A 26,393-nucleotide genomic window follows, 5' to 3' on the forward strand; every position below is an offset into this window, starting at 1 on the left:
TTGAGGTTGAGTTAATTTTAAATCTTGTATACTCTTTGTTGGATCTGTAATATGGTATCGTATTTTATATAGGCCTACTGATCTGAAAACTAACTTGTAGGCTAGTTATAGGTAGCTGTCAAAAAAAGGTTCAGTATTATCATCTGCAAGGTATTAGAGTAAAACTTTAAAGTACCATAAAATAAAAAGAGCAAACATTGAACTCTTGGCGCATCACGTGACCTACGATACGCGTTAACGTCTGAACCTTCTCGCTCGCCGTACGGAGGCAGGGCGTGAGCACAAACCGCTACGTTTTCAAGAAATGTCATGAGAGACTCCTGCATCGCTATCGTTTAGTGAAAGTCATTTTAGTTTGCGTGCAGTCATTTTCACGCCAATACCCTCCAGAACAAGTCAGTGTCGTAGCTTTGAATGTAATACATTTAGCTTTTTCCCAAACTAATCGTTTGATTCACATTCGTTCTTGTTGCTAGGCAATGCTAATGTTAGTTAGCTAACGTCAACTTGTTCATAACTTATAACAACAAACGCCAGCGTCAGCCTCTGCAACACCGACAGTGTTTGCAGGTAGAAGCCCGGCACAATGACCTTATCGGAGACTGAGAATGGATGTCCCGGTGGTGAGGGAGGAGAGTCCATCGTTCAAACGTGTGTGTTGGGAGGCTTCAGTGAGAGCAGTGAGACCAGAGCTCTCCTGTCCAGCCTACTGGAGGTCCACGGCGACATTGTGACAACCGAGTCCGCCACACAGAGGTTCTTAGGTGAGATGATCACCCACAAAGACAAACAAATGAATCAGTGCTTTGGTTGTTTTTAGTCTCGCAATTCATCACACTGCCCATTTCCTCCCACAGTGATAATGAACAGATATCAAGAGCAGCCTCATCTGCTGGACCCACACTTAGGTACAATATATCTTCATTAAATCTGTATTAGTACTGTAGATTGACTTGAAGAACATGTATATAATATATATATATATATATATATATATATATATATATATATATATATATATATATATATATATATATATATATTTTGCTGCTGTTCAATTTTGTTATAGAATGGATGCTGAACATGATACTGGAGTTGGTGAGGAGTGAAAAATCTCCCCCTTCATTGGTTCATTTGGCCTTCAAGTTTCTCTACATCATCTGTAAGGTCAGTCAAAAACAGGGTTTACCTCACCTGTGTTGTTGTAGTACTACTACTACTACTACTCACCAGACTGTACTACACAGAGTACAACCTAGAAACTCTTATTTCATTGACACAGGAAAGTCATCCAGCTAATTCAGTAATCCTGATATGTAAGGCAGACCCCCCTGTGTGTTTGAATTTATATCTTTTTTTTCCCCTGGTCAGGTCAGAGGCTACAAAATCTTCATGCAGCTTCTCCCCCATGAGGTGGCAGATGTCCAGCCAGTTCTGGACTTGTTGTCCAAGCAGGATCCCAAAGACTCTGAGGTGAGACTGGCCTTACTTATCGAGGGCAAACATGATCATTCAGGCCTTCACAATTACACCTCTTCTAAATTTTCCTCAGACAGGTTTGCATAATTTTGTTGTTGTTGTTGTTGTTGTTTGCTTCAGCAAACATTGAACAATAGTGCATTTTACCACCTACTCGTTCCAGACTTGGGAAACTCGCTACATGTTGTTGTTGTGGCTGTCCATGACCTGCCTCATACCCTTTGACCTTTATCGTCTGGATGGTCATCTGGAGTCAGAAGGTGGCGCGGTCAGAGAGCCCACCATGGACCGCATTCTCGCTATTGCAAAGGCAAGTTAAACATATGATGACTTTTGATTCCATTTTGCTGTTTTTTTGTAAGAGAGATTGGACTGTATGTCTAGGTCTCGCTCCTTATAGTGTCTTGACTCTGTTGTCAGAGTCAAGACAGAGTCTTCAAAAATATCTGAATAAACTTTCTAAATGCTTTAAATCTGAACTGATTTTTTATTTATTTTTTTAAGCCTGGCTAATGTTGTTTGTAGTTACTCCAACATTTAATAATGGGATGATGAGCTACAGTCATGTTATCATACACTACGAGTAACGCGTGTATTTTTGTTCCAGTCTTATCTACTCGTCAGTGATAGTCCTCGGGATGCTGCATCTGTACTGGTATCAAAGTAAGTGCATGAACACCACATAAGTAACCAAATAAATCATATTTTAATATTGTGGTTTTATCCAAAAACATCACAGTTTCACAGTTTGAAACATTGAAACAATAATGCTATTCTAAAGTTTTTCAACCCTTACAACTGGACTTGATTTTACTCAAATGCCATTCATAATAAAACGTGAATGTATTTTTGCAACCACAAAATTCCCCACGTGTTACCCTGAGCAGTGGCATTCCTGATGTTGATAGACTAGTATGAACGTATTGTAATGAAAACAAATTTAGTTACTCTTTTGATGAAGTCAGTGCCATCGCAAAATCAGTGGCAACTAATTTCTCATCTGCAATACTCATGCATTACTCCTGGAAATGAGGAAATGTTGTTTCTTTTTTTTAAAGGCCTCACATTTCAATTTTAAAACTAAATGAGATATCAGATCTACCCTCCTGATTTAATGCTACATGTAGGAGAATAACACCGGTTGTTCCTGGACCGTGACACAGTCCAGATGTTGCCTCATTTTATTGTACTCTGCTCTCGCGATTTCTTCCTGCAGGTTACAGGATTGAGGAAGTAAACAACTAATTCCAGATGATGCTAGGCTAATGATAGCTCGGCGGTATTTAAGGAAGAAGTGACGTTATATGACACAATCTCTTTGATATTTGCTAGAATCTGGACGTTACGGCCCGTCTTCGGTTTTTAGCGCGAGGCCACGACGGTCAATTAAACTAGGGACCGCTTCAGCGAGTTTGACTAAGCATTAATATGGACGAGAGGTTAGCGCAAACATGTCGAAAACACCGGAGGCCGACGTTATTTATGTCTTACACTATTACGGGACGGACAAAAGAAGAGATGAGGAGCAGGGTGTCTTAGGTAAAGTTGGAAAGATATTCAAAGATTCAGATTCCCGGTTCGACAGTGAGGTATCGTTTGTATTTTAGCAACGTTTCGCTAACGATTTATTGAACCGGAAGTCCGAATCTTGGAATATCTTTCCAACTTTACCTAACCAGCAGGGACAGGCAGGGACCTGAAGGGACGTTTTTTGGGATCTCGGTGCCCTAAGAAAGATATTCACCGGCGAAATGGCGATTAACCATTTCATTTTATTATATTACTTTCATAATATTTTACTTTTTAAAATGTATCTTTATTAAACTTGGTCTTTGCTCGGTCACTCTCAGGCCTGTTTTGGAGTCAGGACTTGAGTTTGTCTGTTTTCAGTCTTACCAATAGCATTAAATTAAATATTTATTTTGTAAAATGTTTTGAATAAATATCTATTGTTGAAATTACAGATTTGACTGATTTAAAAGCCAACAAAAGTATTTACGTGGAGTTGTGTCTCAGGTGTTTGCAGTTCATTATATTAAACATTTACATATTTTATGTGATTTTTGCATAATTTTGTTTCCTGAAGATAAAAATTTATTTTGTGACACATATTGACACGCCCTAATGTGCATTTGTACTTGCGTGGAAAGAGTGCATTTGCTTTATTGAGGTCTTAAAAAGCATTAGATTTTATTTAAAAGAGAGTGCACATAACTCTGTTGTGCATGATGATAATCTTCAATTATCCACCTTTATGTTTTGTTGTACTGAATGTATGCTATGGTCACGAAGTGTACATGAACTGAAAGCTTATCTAAACACCAAACTAATCATGATTATTCTCAGTGAATTTGGGATAATAACAAAAAGCTTGTTGCATATGTCAAGGCCAGATGTCTGCTCTGTCTAGAATGTAAAGCACGTGCCAATCTCCAAAAAGTTCAATGAAAATATGGCAACTCGCAGTAAATATATAATACAATCCAGATGTTATTGTAACTGTAATTATGTTTTCAGCCAGTAGAGGGCGATGTTGTTCTTTGACTCTCTTTACTGGCGTCTGAGTTTGTTTCCCCACATGAAACCTTTTCACTGCTTGTGTGTCTTTATTGTACGTGACTGTACAGGTTCATGACACGCCCTGATGTGAAGCAGAAGTGCCTCGGAGAGTTCTTGGACTGGAGCCTGACCACTATATCCCAGACCAATGATCAGTCAATGAGAGACATTATGGTGCTGGACGGTGCCCTGCAGTCTCTGGTAAACATACATGCTCACTGATCCCCATCAAACCTGTGGTGTTGTCATGTACACCTGTCTGCGTGTGTCTGATGCCAGTGTAATCTGTGTGCACTGCTGCATTCAATGGTGATTTACAAGAGCTGACATGACTGGTATGTCTCACACAATACCTAATGTGGTTTGGCAGGTGTGTAATGCACCTGCTGCGTGTGTGGGATCTGCTGTTTTCAAGTGACTTCTGTCAGTTTAATCCACTGCTTTAAGACAAACGCTTCTTCATCAAATGAGAATGGCGATGAGAGTATTTAGTCCCAATGAAATCACCCTGATGCCTCTCACGTTACACCTGTTCTCACTACAAATCTGTATCAAGATTTCATTTAATGTCGGCTAAGTGTAATGCAGCCCTCAAGCGAGTACATTGTGTTCATATTATTGGCACATAAACTTGCATAACATGTTTAGAAAGCTTTTCTTTGTAATTCATGTAACCTGGTTCCAGCCTATGTAGTGCTTAGGGCGTTCAAAACTGTCTCTGTGTGTTCAGTCAACAAGCCTACAGGACCCATACTTGCATGTTTTTTCGTGTGTGCATTGATGTTAAAGTGCTGCAAAGAATCAAGATGGAAGGACAAAATCAATTGTCAAGAAATTAGCTAGTATGAATTTAGTTTTTGAGAGGAACATGTTTTTTTTTTTTTTTAGTTTGTTAGTGCAATAAGAAGGTGCGATGCCTTCCCAAATGTTACTGCTGTTATGTATCACCAACTGATTTTGGTCATCTTGTTTTTGTCCCATAGGCAACGCTTTTCAAACATGGAAAACGAGATGACGTCCTACAGTATGGTTGGTTCCCTTTTAGATATTTGAATGCAGACATTGGGATATTTTTCCCATTATAAAGTCTAAAAACAAAGCCTTCTTGAATATGATGGAGGATTTCTTTGACGTGTTATCCGCTACACATTTCTAACTATGTGGCCCTTTCTGTAGAGACTCTCCAGACGCAGCTGACATATCTTGTATCTTGTCTTGTTGAATCTTGTCAATAGCAATTTAGGATTATTTATTGTTTGTTTACCTGTGATATGCAAACGCATTATGCAAATATTACATTTTTTGAATTGTCAACATAGTGAGAATTTTTCCCAACAAAAACGCACTTGTATTCCACGTATCCTCAAGACAAATACCTACAGAATATCTACATTCCTGTCTACATTTATCAATGTATTCGTTATAACAGTATTCCAACAGATAATACTGATGTCTTTAATTGTCCCCAGCTCCTGCGGTTATGCAGTGTCTGGAGCAGAAACGTCTTTCAGAGAGCAGCCAGTCCATGCTGAGGAAGCTTGTTGTCAAACTAATCCAGAGACTTGGCCTCACCTTCCTGAAGCCACGTTTGGCCGCTTGGAGGTCCGACTTAACGCCAGCTCATTATAGCTAATGTTGTAAAAACTAGGTCTACAACAACAGTGCCTTTTTTAAAAAAGTTTAAATTCATGTTTTTTTAGGTACCAGAGAGGCAACCGCTCGCTAGCAGCAAACCTTTCCGCGTCCCAATCTATGACAGTCTCTGCCTCTGCGCCTCCTGTAGTGGAGACACAAGACATGGAGGAGGACTATGACATTCCTGAGGAAGTGGAGACTGTTATTGGTCAGTTTCACCCGCTACTCTGTTTAAGTTGCTTGTCATTGCATTACCTCTGCTCACAAACTTTAATGTGCACTTTTATTTTACAGAGCATCTGCTGTTAGGACTGAAAGATAAGGAAACAATTGTGCGCTGGTCTGCAGCAAAGGGGTAACAGTCTGTTCATGTGTCACCTAACAAGTCATCCTCATTGCTCTTTTGTATCCTTTATGTCAAAATCAGTCCATGTGTTACAATAATCATCTGTTTTATTTAACCTTTCAGCATTGGAAGGGTGACTGGGAGGCTTCCCAAGGAGCTGGCAGATGAGGTGGTTGGATCAGTGCTGGACTGCTTCAGGTAGGTTCATGCTTGGGGCGTTTTGGCTCTCTCCATCAGCTCCGTTATGCCATTTATCATTTATTTTTTTGTTTTGTTTCAAGCAGCCGCATATTCCACTAACGTGTGTCATGTTTTCACCCGTGTTGTTTTGTGTGTTCTTTTTCAAGCTTCCAGGAAACGGACAATGCTTGGCATGGAGGCTGCCTGGCTCTGGCAGAACTGGGTAGGAGAGGCCTGCTGCTGCCTTCCAGGTTGACAGATGGTATGTGACCACAAATGGTTATCATAAAACAAATGGGACTAGTGTAATTAAGTCAGTTCTGGTCATTTTATTTATTCAACATATTTACATTTACAATACATTAACCACATCTTCCTAAAATGTACAGATTTCAATATTAACATCCCATATAAAAACATTTTGTTCGCCTTTTATAACCAATTGTGAAAACGAGACAAAATATGCAAATCAAGACTTTGAATTTAACAATTATTTTTTTACAGTTGACCCTGTGGCAGTGCTGTAGACATTTGAATTATTAATTATGCTCACTAAATTGATCTTTTCAAGTTTAGGCTTGCAGTGTTGAAGGTTAGAGATACTCTGTGCTTCATACCAAGTAATTAAAACAGTTTAGCAGCAGCGAGGCCTCCTCCTCCTCCTCAGAGCCCATCCTGGTGCTTTTGCTCTCTTGTTTGGTTTATGGCACTTGCTATCAGCCTGGCCACTGTTTGCTCGTTTCACACCAGTTTTCTTAGCCATAGCTGTGTGTTTGGTCTTCTTCGGAGAGCCAGAACTTCTAGTGTCTGTGGAATCCTCTGAGGGCCTGTCTGCTGCACTAAAGTCACACAAAGAGGCGGCAGAGGTTGCGATGGCCAGCTGACAGAGTGCCAGTGCCGCAGTCTGCCTCTGGTCACATGGTTCTTCATCCAGCTCGGTGTCCGGCCTCGGCTGAAGGTCTTCTGAAGTGCTCAGGGCAGCGCTGTGAACGGGGCTGCTGTAAGAAGCTCGCAGGCTGAGGTTTAGAGGCAACTCTGCGTCTGAGCACCTCGGTCTGTGCTCAAATGGACTCTTTTCTTTGTCCTGCTTCCTTGTCGAGAGGTTCAGGGGGGTCAAATCTTCTCTGCTGCTCTCATCTTCTCGGTCTGGTGTTGTTTCAGGACACGGCTCAGAAACGGGCTCAGAGGAATACCTGTTGCTCTCGGCCGATCTGAAAGGATGAAAATAACCAGTTACAGGACTGACCTCCATTAATTACAAAAACAACACACTGCAATTCAACTAAGCCAAGAATAAAGATCTGGACATTTTTACTCACCCTCCATCCACATGTAGATTTCTTAACTGCAGCAAGCTTTTTGCAGACTCCTCCAGTCTCATGTCGGTGGGTTGAATGGGTGTAGCTGTGTGACCTGGTTGGGAGGTGGCCTGTGGGTCACTCTCGTTGGTGTAGTGTGGGGCTTCCGTGTCTCTCTGGATGACGTGTGCATGACTGGGTCTGTCAGGGGACCCCAACGCCGAACAGCCCTCTTTAGGACTCAGCCTGGTTTCCTTGTCTCCACTTGGCCCGTGTCTGCTCTCCTCTTGTGTAGATGTGTGGAGGCTGTCGAGACTGGACCGGGAATGCATGTACAAGTCATAATCCTTTGGCCCGAGGGCCGGCCCGTACAAATCCAAAGGGAGATATCTCTGTCCTGGGATTGGCATGGAGAGCTCATGAGGTCTGTACAGGGTGAAATGCAGAGGGGGGCCCGAGTGAAGAGGTTGGCAGTATCTGTATGGGTATGGCGGGAAGAGGGAAGCGTGAGGCGGGGCAATGGGCTGTGGCACCACGGGCCTCTGGGGATCCATAAACTGTGGCCGGAAAGAAGGAGAATTTGGCTCATTCGCGTGGTGGTTTGGCGGGAGGTAGTATGGTTGATACAGGGGCTGCTCAGGCAGGAGATAAGGAGCGTATTCGGGAACCATGGGAGGAGGGAATGGTTTTAAGGAAATGGAAGAAGTGCCCCATGGGAAGCCTGGGTGGTTGAAAGTGGGAACGGGAGCTTGTGAGTCCTCTGGCTGCTGCACAGATGACTTGAAGGCTTCTGCGCTGTCACTTTTGGGCGTGACGAGGGAAAAGGCAGACGGGCGCAGCAGAGACTTGTTCTCATTGCTGTTCTCTCCCTCTATCGCAGTATTTGAGTTTGTCACACTCTGGCTGTCCATATTGACTGGACTGTCGCACCCAACGTCTATGTCTTCTGTGTCATCTCTGCTCTCAGCGTCTTGGTTCTTCGGACTATTGTTCTGCTCTGCTGGCGGGGGACTCGGACAGTCCTTAGACTTGTCGGGGACTTCCCTTACTACAGACTTCACTTGTCTGGCCGTTTGTCCATTTTTCTGTGACATCAGGGAGATGGAGTTCTTGCACAAGTTATATTTCATGTGGTTGAAGAGATGGGACTTTTCATTGCAGGTGAAAGGACACTGGAAACAATGGTACTTGTAAGGCTTGCCTGGCGGTCGAGGAATGTAGTGGGGCCTTTTCGGCTTGCGTTCCTGAGCGGTTTCCATCTTGATTCCAATGGATGTTTTCTGAAAGAAAAATACATCACAATACAGTTGAGCTATTGATGGTGTTTTTTTTTTTTTTTTTAAGGCTCCTTTCTTTTGGGAATGTGACGCTAAAGTGTATAAAAGAAACTCATGAATCATTGCAGCTTTTGTACCCAAATTTCCACTGAGCTAAAGAGGCTAACAGAGTTGTTTGACTGGTTCAGGTGGAGGGAGGCTCTCATTGGGAGGTTTTTCTCGGTGTTCCTTAAGCTGCTTCCGCAGGAAAAAAAATCTTTAGCTGCACAAAACACTGCACCCTCAGGCTAATGTATTTCTGCAACTGTTACTGCACACTGGACTAGAAATAGAAACAGAGAAATAGTTAAATGGGGAAAACCTGTCTACTGTATGCAAAAGCGTACCCACATGTTTACATAGGTGCACTCCTGTCTTTGTGTGGTTCTGGTTGATTGGCAGCAGTCTACAAACGCCTCTACCTGACCGTCCGGCTGTCTATCCGTCCTGATATCGCCCTACTCGTCTGTCCTATAGAGCGAGAGAGCCGCTAAGGCGCTAGGCAGACAGGTGTTGGGCAGACTTCACACTGACTAACGCAGTCTCTCCAGACCCGGAGGGCATGCAGAGACTTGCTCTCTCTATCAACCTTACTAAACTCTGTGCTGTCGGCGTGGGAACCACAAGCCACCTGCTTCCCATGACTACACCTGCAGGATGCATTCAGCCTCCCAATCATTGTTTGATGAGCTCACCGGCTCTCAAGATGCAAAAGTATGATAAATAATTATTTTAATAATTGCATAGCATAGTAATGTACCCGTTAGCATGAGAGGCAGTCGTTTAAAATAAAGCCATTTTGTTTAAAACGGTGAAGTAGGAGACGTCTGAACCGCTTCAGTTTCAGCCTTTTGAAATGAAACATCTCCTAAAGCCGTGAGTTAAGTGCTGCTGGGTGCCGCATGGAGGAACCTGCTTGTCGTGCGCTGTCGCAAGAAGTTGTCACTCAAGTTTCTGTCCAGTTTTTGTAGAAGGCAAAGCCACTCCTTAAGAACTGAAATTCATTTGAAAAATCCCTTTTATAACAATTCTTTTTTTTAAATTGTCAGATCAGTCCGTTTATGTTATAAAATGTTTGGAAGAGTTATCTAACTAAGTATCTTGAACATTTTTTTAGAAAGTCTTCTGCTGAGTCCAGGTACTTTAAGCTTTACCAGTGAATCAGTCATGACGGTGCAAGAAGGGGCTAATTAAAATCCATAAGTAACAGGTGGCTACGCAGCTTATACCAACTCTAAATTATACAAACTAGGTAATGGTACCTTTACAAAGACAGTCTTTTCCAAAAATACAGAAAGGCTTTGACGGTGTGCTGTAAATACGTAAATTTAAGGGATGATAAGAAAGAGGACATTACCTGCTTCGGTTGTAGCAACAGTGTCCTCTCCTCAGTGTTCCGCCTGCAGAGAGCCGCTCCGCCGTCTTCAGCCAGCACGAGTCGGGACGGTCGCTTCCAATATTTGCGAAAAGTTCAGAGTGTGTGTGTGTGTGATGGTGCGTGTGTGTGCTGTATTTGGTTAGTTGTGTGGTGAGTTCCTCTCTCTCTTGAGGTGTTGTCTAACTAGTGGGTGGGGCTTCAGCCCAAACAGCAGGGCCCTCAGGCAACATTGATGTACCTGATATTAGTCAAGCCTCAAGCGATGATTTACATGACGGGGTGGGGTGGGGGCTCTCGCACCTTCTGCCTCTTACCCGCTCCATCTCTGTCTTTTGAGGAAATGACCACACAGGGCTTCAATTACTGTAAATAGCATGTTGACTTAATTAGTTGGAATTAACTAGGTCTCACTCTGGAACATGGTTAATCAGCTAACGTCACTGCGCTGATCACACAAAAGACATGTTCTTCTAATAGATGATAAATAACGTTCACGCTATTATTTAGATATTTGCTTGGTCTTGTGTTGTTTTTCATAAGTTCTTTCAAATGTTCAAAAAGACCACCACACATCAACAGTATATGGCACTTTTTTTTTTCTTAAATTATTAATATGCTGCAAAAGAGTTGCTTTAAATTGCCGTTACTACAATCTGAAATGCTTTCCACAGTTTGGAGGCTTAGTGTGTGGAACATCAAAATGTTAATCTCAAAATAAACAGTACATCTAGCACACACACAACTTGAATTCAGCTAGTTGTTACTGGTTGGTGTGCTCACCACAAATATTGTGTACAGTACATGAAACATCTTTCATTGACATGGCTATCGTTCTTTGATCTTGGTTTTATTTCTTGTTCTTCATCCATGTCTGCTCTACTTTCAGTTGTGCCACTCATCGTGAAATCCCTGACCTACGACGAGAAGCGGGGCGCGTGTAGCGTCGGTTCCAACGTGCGGGACGCTGCCTGCTACGTGTGCTGGTCTTTCGCCAGAGCTTATGAACCCAAAGAGCTCGAGCCTTTTGTCACTCAGATTGCCAGGTAACCTCAATAGGCTTGTGATAATGTTCTGATATGCTCCCATTTTAATTGATCTCTTGCTGCTGTTTGTTGATCATACAAACACATTTCCTCCCTGTGAATGTACTTTACGGTTTTACAGCATAACATCACCAGTATGCCATAATTGCCGCCCTCAACACTATTATATTTGTGATGAGTTCAATATCCGCCAATAATATCATCCCACCAGTATGTACACACTCTAAATAGTTCCTCTACTGTTTAAAAAGAAGTAGCAGCTACAATCAAGAGGTGAAAGCAGGATAAACTGTTTCAATAACCAGTGAGATTTTTATGAGCCATTCACTGCCTCAAACCAGTTTTTCTGTGCCACATCAGTCTTGCATGTCCCCACATAACCAGCTGATACGTGTATGTTGAAGTAGGCTGCAGTCGGTCTTAATTACACAATGCCATTCTAAGAAAAAAGATGCAGTGAAATATGAAATAAAATCTAACCTGCATAGCCCTTGTTTAGACATGCGATATTTAACATTGCTGGCTTTATGTCGCCTATGTGTTACTGGCTTTTTGCCAGTAACACATAGGCGACTTTTACATTAATTTTTATGACAACCTCTGGTTTAAAAGGTAAAGAGCTGCATGCTCACGTGATATTTGGCAGAGAGAGAGAGGCAGGTGAACTTATTTGCATTATTTAAATTCTTTAACATTGTAAGAGAGCGAATTCTGCTCGTTGTAACCGAATAACTCACAGCACACAAGCATTGAATGGCAGTTGGGACTCGTTTTTTTTCTTTTTTGCTGCATGTTACAAGACTTTTGTGTAAAAGTGGCCATGTTGCTTATTCAGACATGTGACCGCTTTTTAAATAACCATCAGATTATCGTAAGTGGTGCATGTCCGTAAGGGGCTTATGATTTATCGCCAGAGTGTGACTAATATTTTTTGGAGGGGTCAAAAAACGGTTTTATTTGCAGTTTGCTCAGCTGTAGGGACCAAAAAGATATGGTCTTTTTTTTGGTCAGCAGGCTAAAATACAAAATGACTAAGAATTCCTCTTTCTAGGATCAGAAGCTGGAGCCAGCCTGAACAGTAATGAGTAACATCTTAAAACATGTGCTTCTATTCGGCAACCAGGGTGCAATGTCATCCAGTGACGTACGCTCAGTCTTTGTCAATAGTAACGGTTTGCCTCCTGCACGGTCTCTCTTCTCTCGGTGTGCGTGTATGAACCTGTGGCCTCTGACTGTGCAGACCAGCTCTGCAGTGTCAGTTTGAACCCCTGCGACTACTACATTACCACCAGCAGACGTGACAACACCCTCCCTTTCCCTAGCCTACAGGATTGCCAGGTTTCGCCTGTTGCTGTAGGTTTCGGTCGCCGTTTGGCAGCAACGCTCCGACAAGCTGGTTCCTGCTCTATTCATCACAACTTGATGACAATAACAGAAAACTTACTTTTGTAAATGTGTGACTAAGTGACTTAGATCCACACACACGCACACAGGCACACAGTTATGTCGCTGTTCACTTATTAGTTGTATCAGCCACAGACACAATTCAGTAATATCCTGTAGGGTATTATCCAGAGTGCAATCAGGACTGTTTTTTTTTGTTTCCAAGCCCTCAGGGCTGGGGCAGTTAGTAAAGCTCCAGGCCTGAGTCTTGCTGTTAGGAAACAGGGAACATGGGAGGAGAGCAAACAAGGCCAACAGCAGTTAGTCTCAGGCTGTCACTGCGTGTGGTGTGAAAGTAAATTGCCCCCCCTTCAATAACTGACATTCACACACCCTCCTGAGACTTGTAGAGACAGCGTACAGACGAGCGATTATTGGGGTGAAAAACATAATCCGACACAACTTCCAGTATTGCTCCAGACTCATGGTTAATCATGTTGTATCTGCACTACATGTCTTTCCAGGAACCTGTGCACCTCAGTCATAGTTTCGTGGTGGTGATGATGTAATCTAGATTTAAACATCACTTTTAATCTGAGTCATTGACTCTTAACACATTTTTGAGGTGTTGAGAGACTCTTACAGGACAGAGGTATAGAAGTTTAGTATCTCAGTTAAACATATCTATATATTTTTTTAACACTGCAAAAAAACAGTGCAAAAAAGGGACCAAAGTGTTAGTTACAGAATAAGGAGGATAAATAAATATTGAAAAGGTTAACTGTCAAAAAAACAATGCACATAGGAGCATTTTCTATAAATTGTCTACCTTTTTATATTTAAATTTTTAAGCATTCTGTGACTGAAAACACTCAATTCTATGTACACTTCTTGTATCAGATCATTTATACTCTTTGTGTTTCTCTCTGCAGTTCTTTGGTGATCACAGCTGTGTACGACAGAAATGTCAACTGCCGCAGAGCTGCTTCCGTAAGTTCTCCGGTCGACATCCTTAATTAAAGATTTTCAGTTACATTGACAGATGTTAATTTTTGTTATATCTCATTTTGTTCCAGGCTGCCTTCCAGGAGAATGTCGGCAGGCAGGTTTGTGACTACTTTGTGTATTAGGAGTAACTGAATTACTATGATTTGATGTTTATTTGCTGCCAATCACTCGGGTCTTGCTCAAACTTGCCTTGTTTGTGAAAGCTTTTGAAGCAAAGCGACAGCCTCCCAGTGCAGCTACAGGGCACCAGCACACATTTGATTAGCAAACAGTCCATGAGCCATAAATCTCTCTTTATATCATAGGTCATTACTTTAATTTTGAACCAAATCACTTACAGTCAGGTCCATGAATATTTGGACATTGACACAATTTTCATCATTTTGGCTCTGTACACAACCACAATGGATTTGAAATGAAACAAGATGTGCTTTGAGTGCAGACTTTCAGCTTTGATTTGAGGGTATTTACATCCAAATCAGGTGAACGGTGTAGGAATTACAAGACATTTTATACGTGGTCCCTCCCTTTTGAAGGGACCAAAAGTAATTGGACAATTGGCTGATCAGCTGTTCCATGGCCAGGTGTGTATTATTCCCTCATTATGTCATTAACAAGGAGCAGATAAAAGGTCTAGAGTTCATTTCAAGTGTGGGATTTGCATTTGGAATCTGTTGCTGTCAACTCTCAATATGAAGTCCAAAGAGCTGTCACTATCAGTGAAGCAAGCCATCATTAGGCTGAAGAATCAAAACAAACCCATCAGAGAGATAGCAAAAACATTAGGTGTGGCCAAATCAACTGTTTGGTACATTCTTAAAAAGAAAGAAAGCACTGGTGAGCTCAGCAACACCAAAAGACCTGGAAGACCAAGGAAAAAACTGTGGTTGATGACCAAAGAATTCTTTACCAGGTGAAGAAAAACCCCTTCACAACAGTTGGCCAGATCAAGAACACTCTCCAGGTGGTAGTGTGTCAAAGTCAACAATCAAGAGAAAACTTCACCAGAGTACATACAGAGGGTTCACCACAAGATGTAAACCTTTGGTGAGCCTCAAAAACAGGAAGACCAGATTAGAGTTTGCCAAAACTACGCCTGTACAGTTCTGGAACAACATCCTATGGACAGATGAGACAAAGATCAACTTGTACCAGAATGATGGAAAGAGAAGAGTATGGAGAAGGGAAGGAACTGCTCATGATCCAAAGCATACCACATCATCAGTGAAGCAGTGAACCTCGTATTTATTGATGATGTGACTGCTGACAAAAACAGCGGGATGAATTCTGAAGTGTTTCGGGCAATATTATCTGCTCATATTCAGCCAAATGCTTCAAAAATCATTGGCCGGTGCTTCACAGTGCAGATGGACAATGACCCGAAGCATACTGCAAAAACAACCTAAGAGTTTATCAAGGCAAAGAAGTGGAATGTTCTGCAATGGCCAATGGTCAATCACCTGACCTGAATCCAATTCAGCATGCATTTCACTTGCTGAAGACAAAGCTGAAGGGAAACTGCTCAAGGAACAAGCAGGAACTGAAGACAGTTGCAGTAGAGGCCTAGCAGAGCATCACCAGGGATGAAACCCAGCGTCTGGTGATGTCTATGGGTTCCGGACTTCAGGCTGTCATTGACTGCAAAGGATGCAAGTGACAATTTGATTTATGATTATGTTACTTTGTCCAATTACTTTTGGTCCCTTCAAAAGGGGGGACCATTTATATAAATTGTTGTAATTGCTAGAGTGTTTACCTGATTTGGAGATAAATACCCTCAAATTAAAGCTGAACGTCTGCACTCAAAGCACATCTTGATTGTGTCATTTCAAATCCATTGTGGTTGTGTACAGAGCCAAAATGATGAAAATTGTGTCAATGTCCAAATATTTATGGACCTGACTATACATCCCTTCTCAGGTTCATCTGCTCCGTGTTGAACAGCGTGTGCCGTTCCTACACAATGCACTGAACACGTCTCAGCTGTTTGTTGCTTGCTTGTGTATCAACAGGGGACATTTCCTCACGGTATTGACATCTTGACTGCAGCAGACTACTACGCTGTAGGGAATCTCAACAACTGCTATCTGAACATCAGGTAAGAAACTGTGTATTCTGCACATTGGCAGCCATATTTCAGTCACACAGTAATCAAGGGAAGCTGCACTTGGGCTACAAATGCTACGAGAGCCTAAACAGTTAAATGGGTGGGAACAAGTTGTGTCCCATCCTTCCTCATTGACAAAGGAAGTGACAAAAAGAAAACTGTCCGACTTCATGGCTGAACTTGCGGCCACAAGATTTTCTTATCGTCTTCCTTTCCCATTGGCCAAAGAGACAAATACACTCGGGTCGAAGGAGAGTTGTGTTACATCACATTACGTCATTTCTGGTTAGTAAAGTACCCAGCAATGTGCAACTTTTTTTTTAAATATAGCAAAGTTAATGTGGCACTAAAGCAAAGTTATCGAAATCTGGTGTTATGTTACCAAAATGTGCAGCTTGAAGCTCCTAAATACTTCCCAGAACAAAGCCATTGTTAATGTTGCTATCACGATACGATGCTGATGTGTTGCTTTTCCGACCCGTTCAATCCAAAGTACTTTTATGGGAAAGGGAATTGTTGTTGTTGTTGTTGTTTACCACCTTTTTTTTTTTAAATCTCTGTCTATACAGAGTTTACTGCTCGTGAAGAATATGTTGTTTCAATTAAAATGATGAACGTCTGCCACCTTTTTGTACACGCATATCTGGCATTTAAAATATGAAATGCTCGCAACAAAATCAACATAGAAAAGTTCCAAAACCCTTTTCAGGAATTGTCACCTTTGGCAGAAGTGTGTCGCCAGTAGAGCAAACATTCAAGCAGAACAAATGGAGAAAGATGCTAGCCTCAGGGTATGACTGACTGTAGATCTGCACGCAACAAAGGAAACAGAATACAGATGCAGAAAGTGATGGGGTGGATTTTGAATGGTTACAGTGAATTGTCTGAAGCTGTTATTCATTTTCTGTCGACGTTAGCAGCTAAAGCTGTCTTTTTTTGTTTTCAAAGTGTCTATATAGCGAGTTTCCCAGAGTACACCAAGGCCATGATAGATCATTTGATAGCCATGAAGATCAACCACTGGGATGGGTATGTACTTGTGTTTATGTATTTTGTGTGTGTGTGTGTGTGTGTGTGTGTGTGTGTGTGTGTGTGTGTGTGTGTGTGTGTGTGTGTGTGTGTGTGTGTGTGTGTGTGTGTTCGTTCATTTGCATGTAATATCCTGTGTTTTCTGTTGTTTTTTTTTTTTTCTTACTGACTTGTAAAGTATACAGAGACTCTCTGGGTGATGTGCACTTTAAGTTAAATTAGTTGAAGTATTTGCCCGTCTTCATAAATGTCACCACATATGGGTGTATAGTTGGTCTGACCACAATCCTGTATGCTTTACATGGGCAGAGTGATCCGAGAGCTCTCCACTAAAGCACTCCACAACCTGACGCCTCAAGCTCCTGATTATATGGCAACAACAGGTAAACAATGTCACCTTACCTGTTCCAAAGGCTATGGAGAAAGTCTAATTCCTAATGAGACATGCCGTTTTAAAAATGGTCTGAAACCTATAATCTCTTTTCCCCCCTTTGTTTGTGTCAGTTTTGCCACAGCTGTTGCCCGTGGCAGTGGGTGTTGACCTCCATGGGCGCCATGGAGCCATCCTAGCATGTGCAGAGATCACACATGCTCTGTACACACTGGGCCTTCAGACCAACAGGTAGACTTTAATACCCAGATGTCCTAGTCTATACACATGTTTAAAACTTCTACCTGAACGGTGGTAGCACACGGTGAAGATGAGCTTTCACTAGGCGATTCAGCTACTATAGGTTTTTTAATCATTTGGTTCCCTTCTCTGTTCTATGAATTTGTCCTACAGGACTGTGGTGGACATCATTTCTTCAGAATGTGTGGATGCATTAAAGAACATTCACCACATGGTGCGTGTACCTAAAGGACTAAAAATGTTGTTCCAATTTGAATAAACTGTTGCTGATGTTCATTTGTTGGCTTACTTTCAGCTTAATGACAGAAAACAGTACAGGTAGGTGGAAAGGATATATTTTTCATTAGCAGCATGTTTGAAAAATCCCAAAAAATATTTTGGCTGTGATAACAATTTTGCTTTTGTTTGTAGGGGTTTTGGTGGAGAGCTAATGAGGCCAGCAAGTAAGTAACGGCAATTAGAAAAGTGGCTTCTACAAAGCAAATTCATTGGTTTTAATGAGTTGTTGCGCAAACATGATAAAAAGTTCTCATAATACAGTAGATGTGATCAGTTTTATTTTTTCCCTACAGTGTGCTGTCTTATCGAAAAGCTGTCACTGTCCAAAATGCCTTTTAAGAACGACCCTGTAATCTGTAAGTTAACTCTTGCTTTTATGCTTTTAAATGTTTGTATTTCATTCAGCGTCTGTAATATTGTGACACTTTTGTTTCAGCTGGCTGGCAGTGGCTTATTGACGACACCATAAAGAGTAGTGTGAAGGATGCCAATATGGTGAGCTTTAAGCAACATTATGGATCAAGGAGAATACACATTTTCCCTTTTACTTGCCAATTAAATACTATTTAAATGTTACACATTCACAAAGACATGCAGCTCTTTGGCAGAAGATAAAAAGTGGCTTCACTTAAGAAATTAAAATGAACAGATATGATTTATTTTGATACTTGAGACTACCACTATTTGTTCATACAATGCTGCTGCTCATTCAGTAGGAATATTTGTTTACTACTCATTTGCTTCGTCCTCCTGTGTCTGCAGGTTACCATAGTGTCGGCCTTGTCCGCTTTGTGTGAGGAGTACTACCAGTCCGAGCTCGGCAAGGCGGACTCCCAAATGCAGGGTAAGTTGAAAATGATTTCCTTGTTCCACTAGTTCCACTTGTGGCTGAGTTTAAAGGTAATCTCTGCATTGTGTGTGTGTGTGTGTGTGTGTGTGTGTGTGTGTGTGTGTGTGTGTGTGTGTGTGTGTGTGTGTGTGTGTGTGTGTGTGTGTGTGTGTGTGTGTGTGTGTGTGTGTGTGTGTGTGTAGATGTCCTGGTGTCTCAGTACATTGAAGGGCTGAAGAGTCACCAGATGCTCACTCGTTGTGGATCTGCACTGGCCCTCGGCTGTCTGCCAGGATTTATGATCCATAGAAAACTGAAGCAGGTATGTTTGGAGGATGTTTATGTTTTCTAGCCTTTTTACAACTCACTGCCTCAGTATTCAGATGTTTGTGTGTGTTTGTTAGATCCTTGAAGGCCTCACGCAGTTGTGCACTGTCAGCCAGAAGGAGGGAACTTTTACAGAGTCGAGAAGAGATGCAGTCAGAGCAATTGCTCAGTGAGTTTCCATATACACTTTCATTTATTCATTTTGTTGTCTTTTTTCCTATTTTCTTACTTCATTTAGTCGTTATGTTTCAGGCTTATGTCGTGAAGGTCCCGCCGTCTCTCCTCTGTTCTTTGTCTTGCATTGCTGTGTCGGCAGTAATGCTAAAATCAACACCCGGCTGACTACCTGCACGACCTGAATGACGTGTCCGTCCATTTGTTTCTCTAACAAATTTGTTTCTCTCTTTGTTCTACATTTTCCTTTAAATTCGAATTGTTTCACATTTCCCCAGGTCATCAGCTTCTGTAATCGCCTCTGGTGAACCTTTGGGAGTCTTTTTTTAAATATGTATGTCTTTTTCACCCTCCATCAGAGTGGTTGTGAAGGTGGACGTTTGTGCCCACGGCTCCCCGGACTCCGCTCTGTGCTCGGAGAATGTAGCAGAGGTTTACGGTGCTCTGCTCAACCGCATGAACGACTACACGACAGACAGCAGAGGGGACGTAGGCGCTTGGTAAGTTAACTTCCACTTCATTGTAAAAACACACACAGATTGCACATTACACACACATTCACTTTTAATTCGCCTGAGGGATTAGGAATGCTCCCTGGCCTGAGGCCTCTGGTGTTTTTCTGTCCCTCCACCTAGAGACACAAAGACATGACATACATGCCTGTCTCACTAGTAGCCCCAGGCCATGCTTGCCGTCTCGCCAGGAATGTCACCGGGCTTGTCACTTGTCCTCACTACATGGGATGGGCTTCTTCTCTCACATTGTCTAGTAATCTTTTTCTTTCCTTCTTTCTTTCTTGTGAATTTCTTTATTTACGTCCTTATCTCTCCTGCTATTCTACACTTTTCTTTTTTTTTTCCCAGCCCACACCCACGCAGGGAGAGTTTCTCTCCACCGTGCACCTGTTTCTGGGTGTGTCATCGTCTTGATTAACATTTCGCATAAACAAAGTGTGCCCTGCAGCCATGAAGCTAATTTGACTATAATACTGATCTTCCAGTGAGGGCCTCACGCTACGTTATGTTTTACATGTATGACCGTATCATCTTTTGTGACGTGTGTGTGTGTGTGTGTGTGTGTGTGTGTGTGTGTGTGTGTGTGTGTGTGTGTGTGTGTGTGTGTGTGTGTGTGTTAGATTCAAGCCCATGTCATTGCAATCATGAACTCTTTGCTCTTTCTGTGTCCAGGGTGAGAGAGGCAGCAATGACCAGTCTGATGGAGGTGACTTTGCTGGTGGCCGGCAGCGCTCCAGAGATCCTTCAGCCAGATCTGTGAGTATCAAACGGAACAACTCCGCACTGTGTTAAATGTCACCAGCAGGTGACATAAAAGTTGTAATGCCAGTCAGTTCATGACTGTAGTCTTCACTGTTGTTTCAGTGTCTCAAGGTGTGGCCACAATACCTCAGCCTTAGCCAACCCAACTTATGATAAATAAAATTACACAACTTTTACGTTTGATTATGGTTAAATTCACACGCACTGTTGCCTTTGGGCTTATTTATCGTGTAATATTGATTAATTAATTCACCAGAACCAGAAAAGTTGGTAAAAGTTAGAACACAATACCTGATTTGTTGATACCCCTTTTTGTGAAGTTTAGTGAAGAATCATTTTTCTGATGAAGTCAGATAAATGATTGCACTTCCTTACTTTATTTCCCACTATTCTGTCTGCAGGGTGAAGTCTATGATGTGCTGCCTGGCCCAGCAGGCAGCAGAAAAGATCGACCGCTACAGAGCCCACGCTGGCAACGTCTTCCTGCGCCTCCTCCACAGCACAGAGCCTGCAGTACCTCACATCCCCCAGCGAGAGGAGCTGCTGAGCATTTTCCCCGTGTGAGTCACCCAACCTGCAGCTCAAATATGAAAGTTTGATGTGGAACCATTGTATTTGCGAAGACTTTAAAACTGATGTTTGATGATCTTTCCCTCCACTTGTCTTTCAGTGAGACCACAACCAATCTGAACTGGAATGCTCCATCCCAAGCTTTCAAGTACATCACCCAGCTGCTTGGACTCCCCCAGTATCAGTACCACACCCTGCTGGGCCTCACTGTGTCTGTGGGAGGGATCACCGAGTCCACAGTAGGTCAACTGTGACGAGAGGAGGAGAAAATGGTCCAATCAGAGCATTATGACGTATAGATGGGTGATAACTTTGAAAGATAAAACAGAAAACGAATGCAGACGAGATGGTCACTGGATGTTATCGTATGCTTTGGCTTTTGCAGTCACAAAATTTCTCCATCTCATGCTTTCTCTCTCCTTGTTAAGACACTAAATGTTCTAATTTCCTTTAATATGTCACCCATCTGTATTTTTATAAAACTTCACTTTAACCTATAGTTGGCTTAGTAGAAGTGTCTATAATTGTATTCACATGTCACGGTCATAAACAAGAACTTCACATGATGGAAAATAGTGTTTAGTTGGAAATAAAACTGATTTTAGCATTTTATTTCCTTTTTAAGGATGCTGCTTCAACATTTCACTACTGGTATAAAATATGGACGTCTCAGAAATTACACATAATAGAGACATTTAATGGCGTATAGTTGTGCTTTTGCTCATCAACAAGCTGTTACGTGGCGTATTTCATTCACACGGTAACACCTGACTGCTCGTTGTTCCTTTTTTGTATTGGTGGTAAATCTTGCTGCCTGCATTGAGTTGGCAAAGTCAGCTCTTTTTAGGCCAACAGAGGGAGCTATGTGTCTTATGAAGTCTACTCACTCTTCTGCACTGTAATCCCAGACTCTAGAATGCCTGACTTTCAATTCATTATTTTAATCACAGACATCAGGCTGTGTTACTGTGACTTATCACACCATGTCCCTGCTCTTAATACTGTGGCAACCACCTGAGCTTGAAGCATTGATCCAGAACAAATTGATCCGACGGATACCTCGTGGTACTGGCAAGCAAGAATTTCCCATCATTTGAATCTTTGCTATCCACCGCTACCTAACATCTGAAAACCATGTCTGACACAGAATCACTCGGGAGGCTCAGCAGGGGCCCCAACAGGGGCCGATCAGGTTCTCCCTCCTGTTACAGTATGACCTAACCCGTTACAACCATTCGAAAAGAGGTCCTGCTCACAAAGATTTGTGATGCTTGGGTTATTTTTAACTTTTAGTGCTAGTGGATGTAAGTTTAAAGGCTGTAGTAGCGGCAGTGAAGTTGAACTCTTCTGCCAATGAAGGCTGTGAACATATTCCCTTTGGAGACGATCTGGCTCTCGTCTTGATTTTACCTCCTATATCTTTGCCACAGATGCATTCTCAAGGACTGATATGTTTGTACTGGATCGCATGCAGGAAACTGAGCCAATGCTACATCAATACATGAGCCAAGATTACCATTCTCACACCACAGGCACACATTCACACAGGCCAGAGAGAGACGGAGCATCCACGCACTCTCCAACAACTGCCTTGAAGGCCTCAATGTAGAGAGATCATAAGGCCAAAAGCCAAACAGCAGAAACATTTACAGAGAAACCTTATTCTGTACCAAGTATTTGTATGTAGTATATATGGTAATATGAATTCTAAATGCTTCAAGTAACATTTAAGCATTGAAACGCAACTAAAACAGATTTTGTATGGATTTAAGTGTAGATCAGGATATCAGACACTGTTTCTGTCTTACTTTGTTTTCCTGTAGCACATTGTGTTGCTATGTTTTGTTGCTATGTTACAAGTGTCAACGTTTGACGCTTTATTTCCTGCAGCCTGGTGATATCATCGTTTTTACTGTTTTTCTTTCCTAGGCCACTCAGGTTCACAATCACTAATATACACACAGAAATGTAGTTATTACAGTGAAGGTTTCTGTTTTTATCAGTCATTTATATTTATATCTTAAAGACAGAAATAATATGCGATAACGCTATGACTGCAAAATAACAATATTACTTGCAATGAATAAACATAAAGTGTACTCAGTTCTGTCTTTCTGATGCTGTTAGTATACTGCTAAAATACCAAACGATTAGAAAAATATAAAAAATGATTCAATAATGATTAAAAGGGTACTCGTACAAAAAGAATGAGTTACATTATTAAGTGCAGTGTTCTACTAAACTCTTTTTCAACGTACTCAAAAAGTAATGGGTTTTATTGCATAAGTTGACATTTGTGATGTCATTACAAAAAATTATATATTCTGCAGCCCTAGCTAACAACCAGCCTCACCACAATAAGTGGACTTTTCACTCCACCGTTTTAATCATGAGACTGCTCCACATTAACCGTTGCTCTCCGCTGCTTCCATTCAGGTGCATTTCTCTTCCCTTTCGTTGTTCGACTATCTGAGAGGGATTCAGGACGACAGCGCTGCTCTGACCCAGTTTGGAGACGCGTTGCTGAGCATCTTCAGAGACAACCTCCGCAATGACAGGTGCACGCACACGCACACGCACGCACGCACACACGTTACAAATATAGTAAACGTGAATGGTGAGTGTGGAATCTGTGAGGAGCTGGAGCTGATGATGGCTGTCTGACTCCTCCAGGACAGCAGCAGTAAGGAAGGAAGACAGAGATGTATTGCTTCAGAGTGATGTCAGCCTGTCTTTTAACTTTAATTAATCTTTCTTTACCTTTGGTTTTGTGTTGCAATGTTTTCATTTTGCTTTTATTTTGTGCTTTGCTTATATTAGATTATGTATTTTTTTTTTACTTTTGATGGAACACTTTTGTTTTACCCACTTGTATGTGTTTAAAAAGTGATATATATATATATATATATATATATATATATATATATATATATGCAGATTGTTCTTCCAATTTTGTCTTTGTCATGTTTATTGTCAATGTTCAGGGATTCTTTCTTAACAAATACACTTACAAACAACCAGTTTAAAATCCTCCTAACATAATATTCTCTCTCGGTGACTTCAGTGAAGGTGTTTTCTGTGTTTTGTTTTTTACAGGGTGTCTATTCCTTTTCTTAAGATGCTCAATCAGATCCTCGCTAACAGCTGCTTTGAGATCTTCACCACACAAGAGAAGTGAGTGTTACAACAGTTATTTTTAACAAGGAAATAAATATGAATGCTATATGTGAGAGCTTATATTTTTCTGCCTTTTCTTCTCAGTCATCCGTTCTGTTTGGACCTTTTGAATCTTTGCAAAGAGTTCAGGAAGGCCAAAGATATTTCCAAGCTGCGCGCCTGTATATCTGTGTAAGTCTCCATCTTATTGACTTATTCAGTTATAGACTGAAAACACCATCCATGCTGACTGTGCTGTTTGGTGTTTCCCAGCTTGTGTGGGCTGATTCAGTTCCAGGGTGACGTGAGGAAGAAAGTATTGTCCCAGCTGCTGATGCTGCTCTGCCATTCCTTCCCTGTGGTAAGTTCACAAGACAGGAACCTTCACATCTCCTTTCTAGATCTATAAAACCACTGACACACTGTCTTTCACCATTAGACAATGTAGCCACTCTGGTTGATGGTACAACATTCACACTCTCCCAATACCAGTGAAACTTGTCTTCATCCTGCTGAAATTGCCGGTGATATTATTGCATTGTTGTTTTTTAGCTCTAGGTGTGGCAATGTCAGTTGGTTGGTCGGTTGGTCCGCCTCTTTGTTCCAGACTGAGAGAAATTTTGAGTGAAATTAATCGACAACTAGTGGATGGATTGACATGAAATACGGTTTGGACATTTATGTCCCCCATCAGGATGACGGGGTATTGTCAAGTATTTTGGTTTATGATCAAATAAATGCGAGACTAATAATATTCCCATCAGCTGTAACTGTACTTTGTGTTGCATGCTAATTAGCAAATGTTAGCATACGAACATGGGCAACTCCCCCCCCCCCCCTTGTGTTTCCAAACGGTATTATAGTTGGCACAGCTGTCGAAAAGACAACCGGATCACTGTCTATTTCCTCAGAGCAGCAACTTCCAACAACACAGGACGTACTGCATTTTGTTTTCCACAGTTACTTTGCTTATTCCACCGTCCACCATTTCTGCAAAGAACTTACATTGAAACTCTTTGGTAACTGGGGATAGCTACCAACAACTGTCAATAGCAAACGGGGAAATCAATAGTGCCATTTTCTTCCTGTTCTGGTTGCACACGCAATTTCTTCAGTGCCGTAAATCGAGCCTTCCATTTCCTGGGAGATTGTACCCGGTGGCAGACAGAATTGCAGAGTAAAAGCGAGTATTACAGGGAACCAATCTAAATGCTGATGATGTCATTATTCCAAAACCAGCAGCATGGCTGCAGACTTCTAGTCGTTGCTTTATGTAACAACAGCTACAGCATTAACACAATGAACTGTTCCTCTCTAACAACTCCAGATCAGAAAGACCACGGCCAGCCAGATGTACGAGATGCTTCTGACCTACGATGACGTCATAGAGCCGGAAGTGTTGGATGACGTCATGACCCTGCTGAGTGATACTAATTGGTTAGTGGTTTCTAAATATTGTTTCAGTGTAAAAGGCTTTTGGTGTGTATGTATATGTGACACGTTGTCTGTTCCAGGGAGAGCGACCTTTCCACAGTACGGACCCAGAGGAATCAGCTCTGTGATTGGTTGGGAGTCCCCAGGCCACAGGCAATTACCAAGGTATACAGGACCTCTGTAGGCAGATGCAAACAGCACATGTTTTATCTTTTATCACCATGTTGGACTGCGTTAACCCCGCCTCTCTTTCATCAGCAGAGCTCCGTCCAGGTTTCCTGATCACCTGTGGCTGTAAGTCATGTATGTGGACCACATGCTGTAAGAATTAAGAAGGATCTCTTCTAAAGCGGCCCTGTATCATCGGTCTGTACATCTGACAACATACAACACGTTGAATGAATCACAGTTTACATAACACTAGATGTGATGAAAACATCCGCTATCATTACTACAAAGCTCTTGCATGTGCACAGATCTAAAACTCTGACTGTGATCAACTAATATAATCCAGCACACTGTAACATTCACTTGTACTTACTTACGTTGTTAACAATGCTTTGGCCCTTATTATTGTTATTATTAAAGTGAGTGAAAATAATCAACAGTGTTCTTGATTTTTGTTATTACAAAATCCAAACTCAAATCTGTAAACTGCTCATTTTCTGTGCACGCCTCCTTTCTCACATGTACCATTCAGGACAGTGTGGAGAAGGTTTCAATAGAGCTGTTAACTTGTAACCTGTACCTGGAACAACACAGATAGGTGAAACCGAAACTGTAGTTTGAGTACACTCCAGGGAAATGGTTGCTATTTAGCCGTTTTTGGCACAAGCCGTGGAATGACACTGGGGCCCTGTTGCTGCTTCCCTTTGGGTCCCTCGCAGACCTACTTTTTCTGCATCGGTGGAGGCGCACCAGGCCTGATAGCGGAGCCTCCCTGGTTGCCTGTTGA

General features: G+C 41.9%; 2 protein-coding genes across 4 annotated transcripts; one reads left to right on the plus strand and one right to left on the minus strand.

Annotated features, from left to right (window-relative positions):
- The first annotated feature begins 278 nt into the window (after positions 1-278).
- tbcd (tubulin folding cofactor D) lies at positions 279-26,043 on the plus strand. 3 transcript variants are annotated; one of them, XM_068718495.1, is made up of 39 exons: positions 279-764; positions 858-908; positions 1,070-1,167; positions 1,372-1,473; positions 1,643-1,789; positions 2,087-2,142; positions 4,107-4,239; positions 5,022-5,067; positions 5,508-5,640; positions 5,739-5,881; positions 5,968-6,028; positions 6,143-6,217; positions 6,367-6,461; positions 11,078-11,234; positions 13,550-13,607; positions 13,694-13,723; positions 15,638-15,723; positions 16,681-16,761; positions 17,071-17,144; positions 17,266-17,383; positions 17,546-17,606; positions 17,688-17,710; positions 17,804-17,835; positions 17,965-18,027; positions 18,108-18,166; positions 18,434-18,515; positions 18,704-18,822; positions 18,905-18,996; positions 19,361-19,501; positions 20,189-20,272; positions 20,680-20,838; positions 20,949-21,087; positions 23,285-23,406; positions 23,945-24,022; positions 24,110-24,196; positions 24,278-24,365; positions 25,332-25,441; positions 25,519-25,603; positions 25,697-26,043. In XM_068718495.1, exons 1-39 carry the CDS (start codon positions 587-589, stop codon positions 25,718-25,720), a joined length of 3,570 nt encoding a protein of 1,189 aa, XP_068574596.1. In that variant the 5' UTR covers positions 279-586; the 3' UTR covers positions 25,721-26,043. The 3 variants fall into 3 exon arrangements, with proteins under 3 accessions (XP_068574596.1, XP_068574597.1, XP_068574599.1); XM_068718496.1 differs by having other exon boundaries at positions 25,700-26,043; XM_068718498.1 differs by lacking the exons at positions 279-764; positions 858-908; positions 1,070-1,167; ... (1 more) ...; positions 1,643-1,789; positions 2,087-2,142 and adding an exon at positions 2,741-2,918.
- On the minus strand, positions 6,479-10,314 carry znf750 (zinc finger protein 750). Its single transcript, XM_068718499.1, has 3 exons — positions 10,171-10,314; positions 7,519-8,777; positions 6,479-7,410 (listed from the first exon to the last, which is right to left on the minus strand). The coding sequence occupies exons 2-3, from the start codon at positions 8,754-8,756 to the stop codon at positions 6,834-6,836; spliced, it is 1,815 nt and encodes a 604-aa protein (XP_068574600.1). The 5' UTR covers positions 8,757-8,777; positions 10,171-10,314; the 3' UTR covers positions 6,479-6,833.
- Positions 26,044-26,393: the final 350 nt, after the last annotated feature.

This window comes from Cebidichthys violaceus, unplaced genomic scaffold, assembly GCF_023349555.1.
Source record: "Cebidichthys violaceus isolate CVI_PGR_0920_01 unplaced genomic scaffold, fCebVio1.0.p SCAF_23, whole genome shotgun sequence".
NCBI classification, from domain to species: Eukaryota; Metazoa; Chordata; class Actinopteri; order Perciformes; family Stichaeidae; genus Cebidichthys; species Cebidichthys violaceus.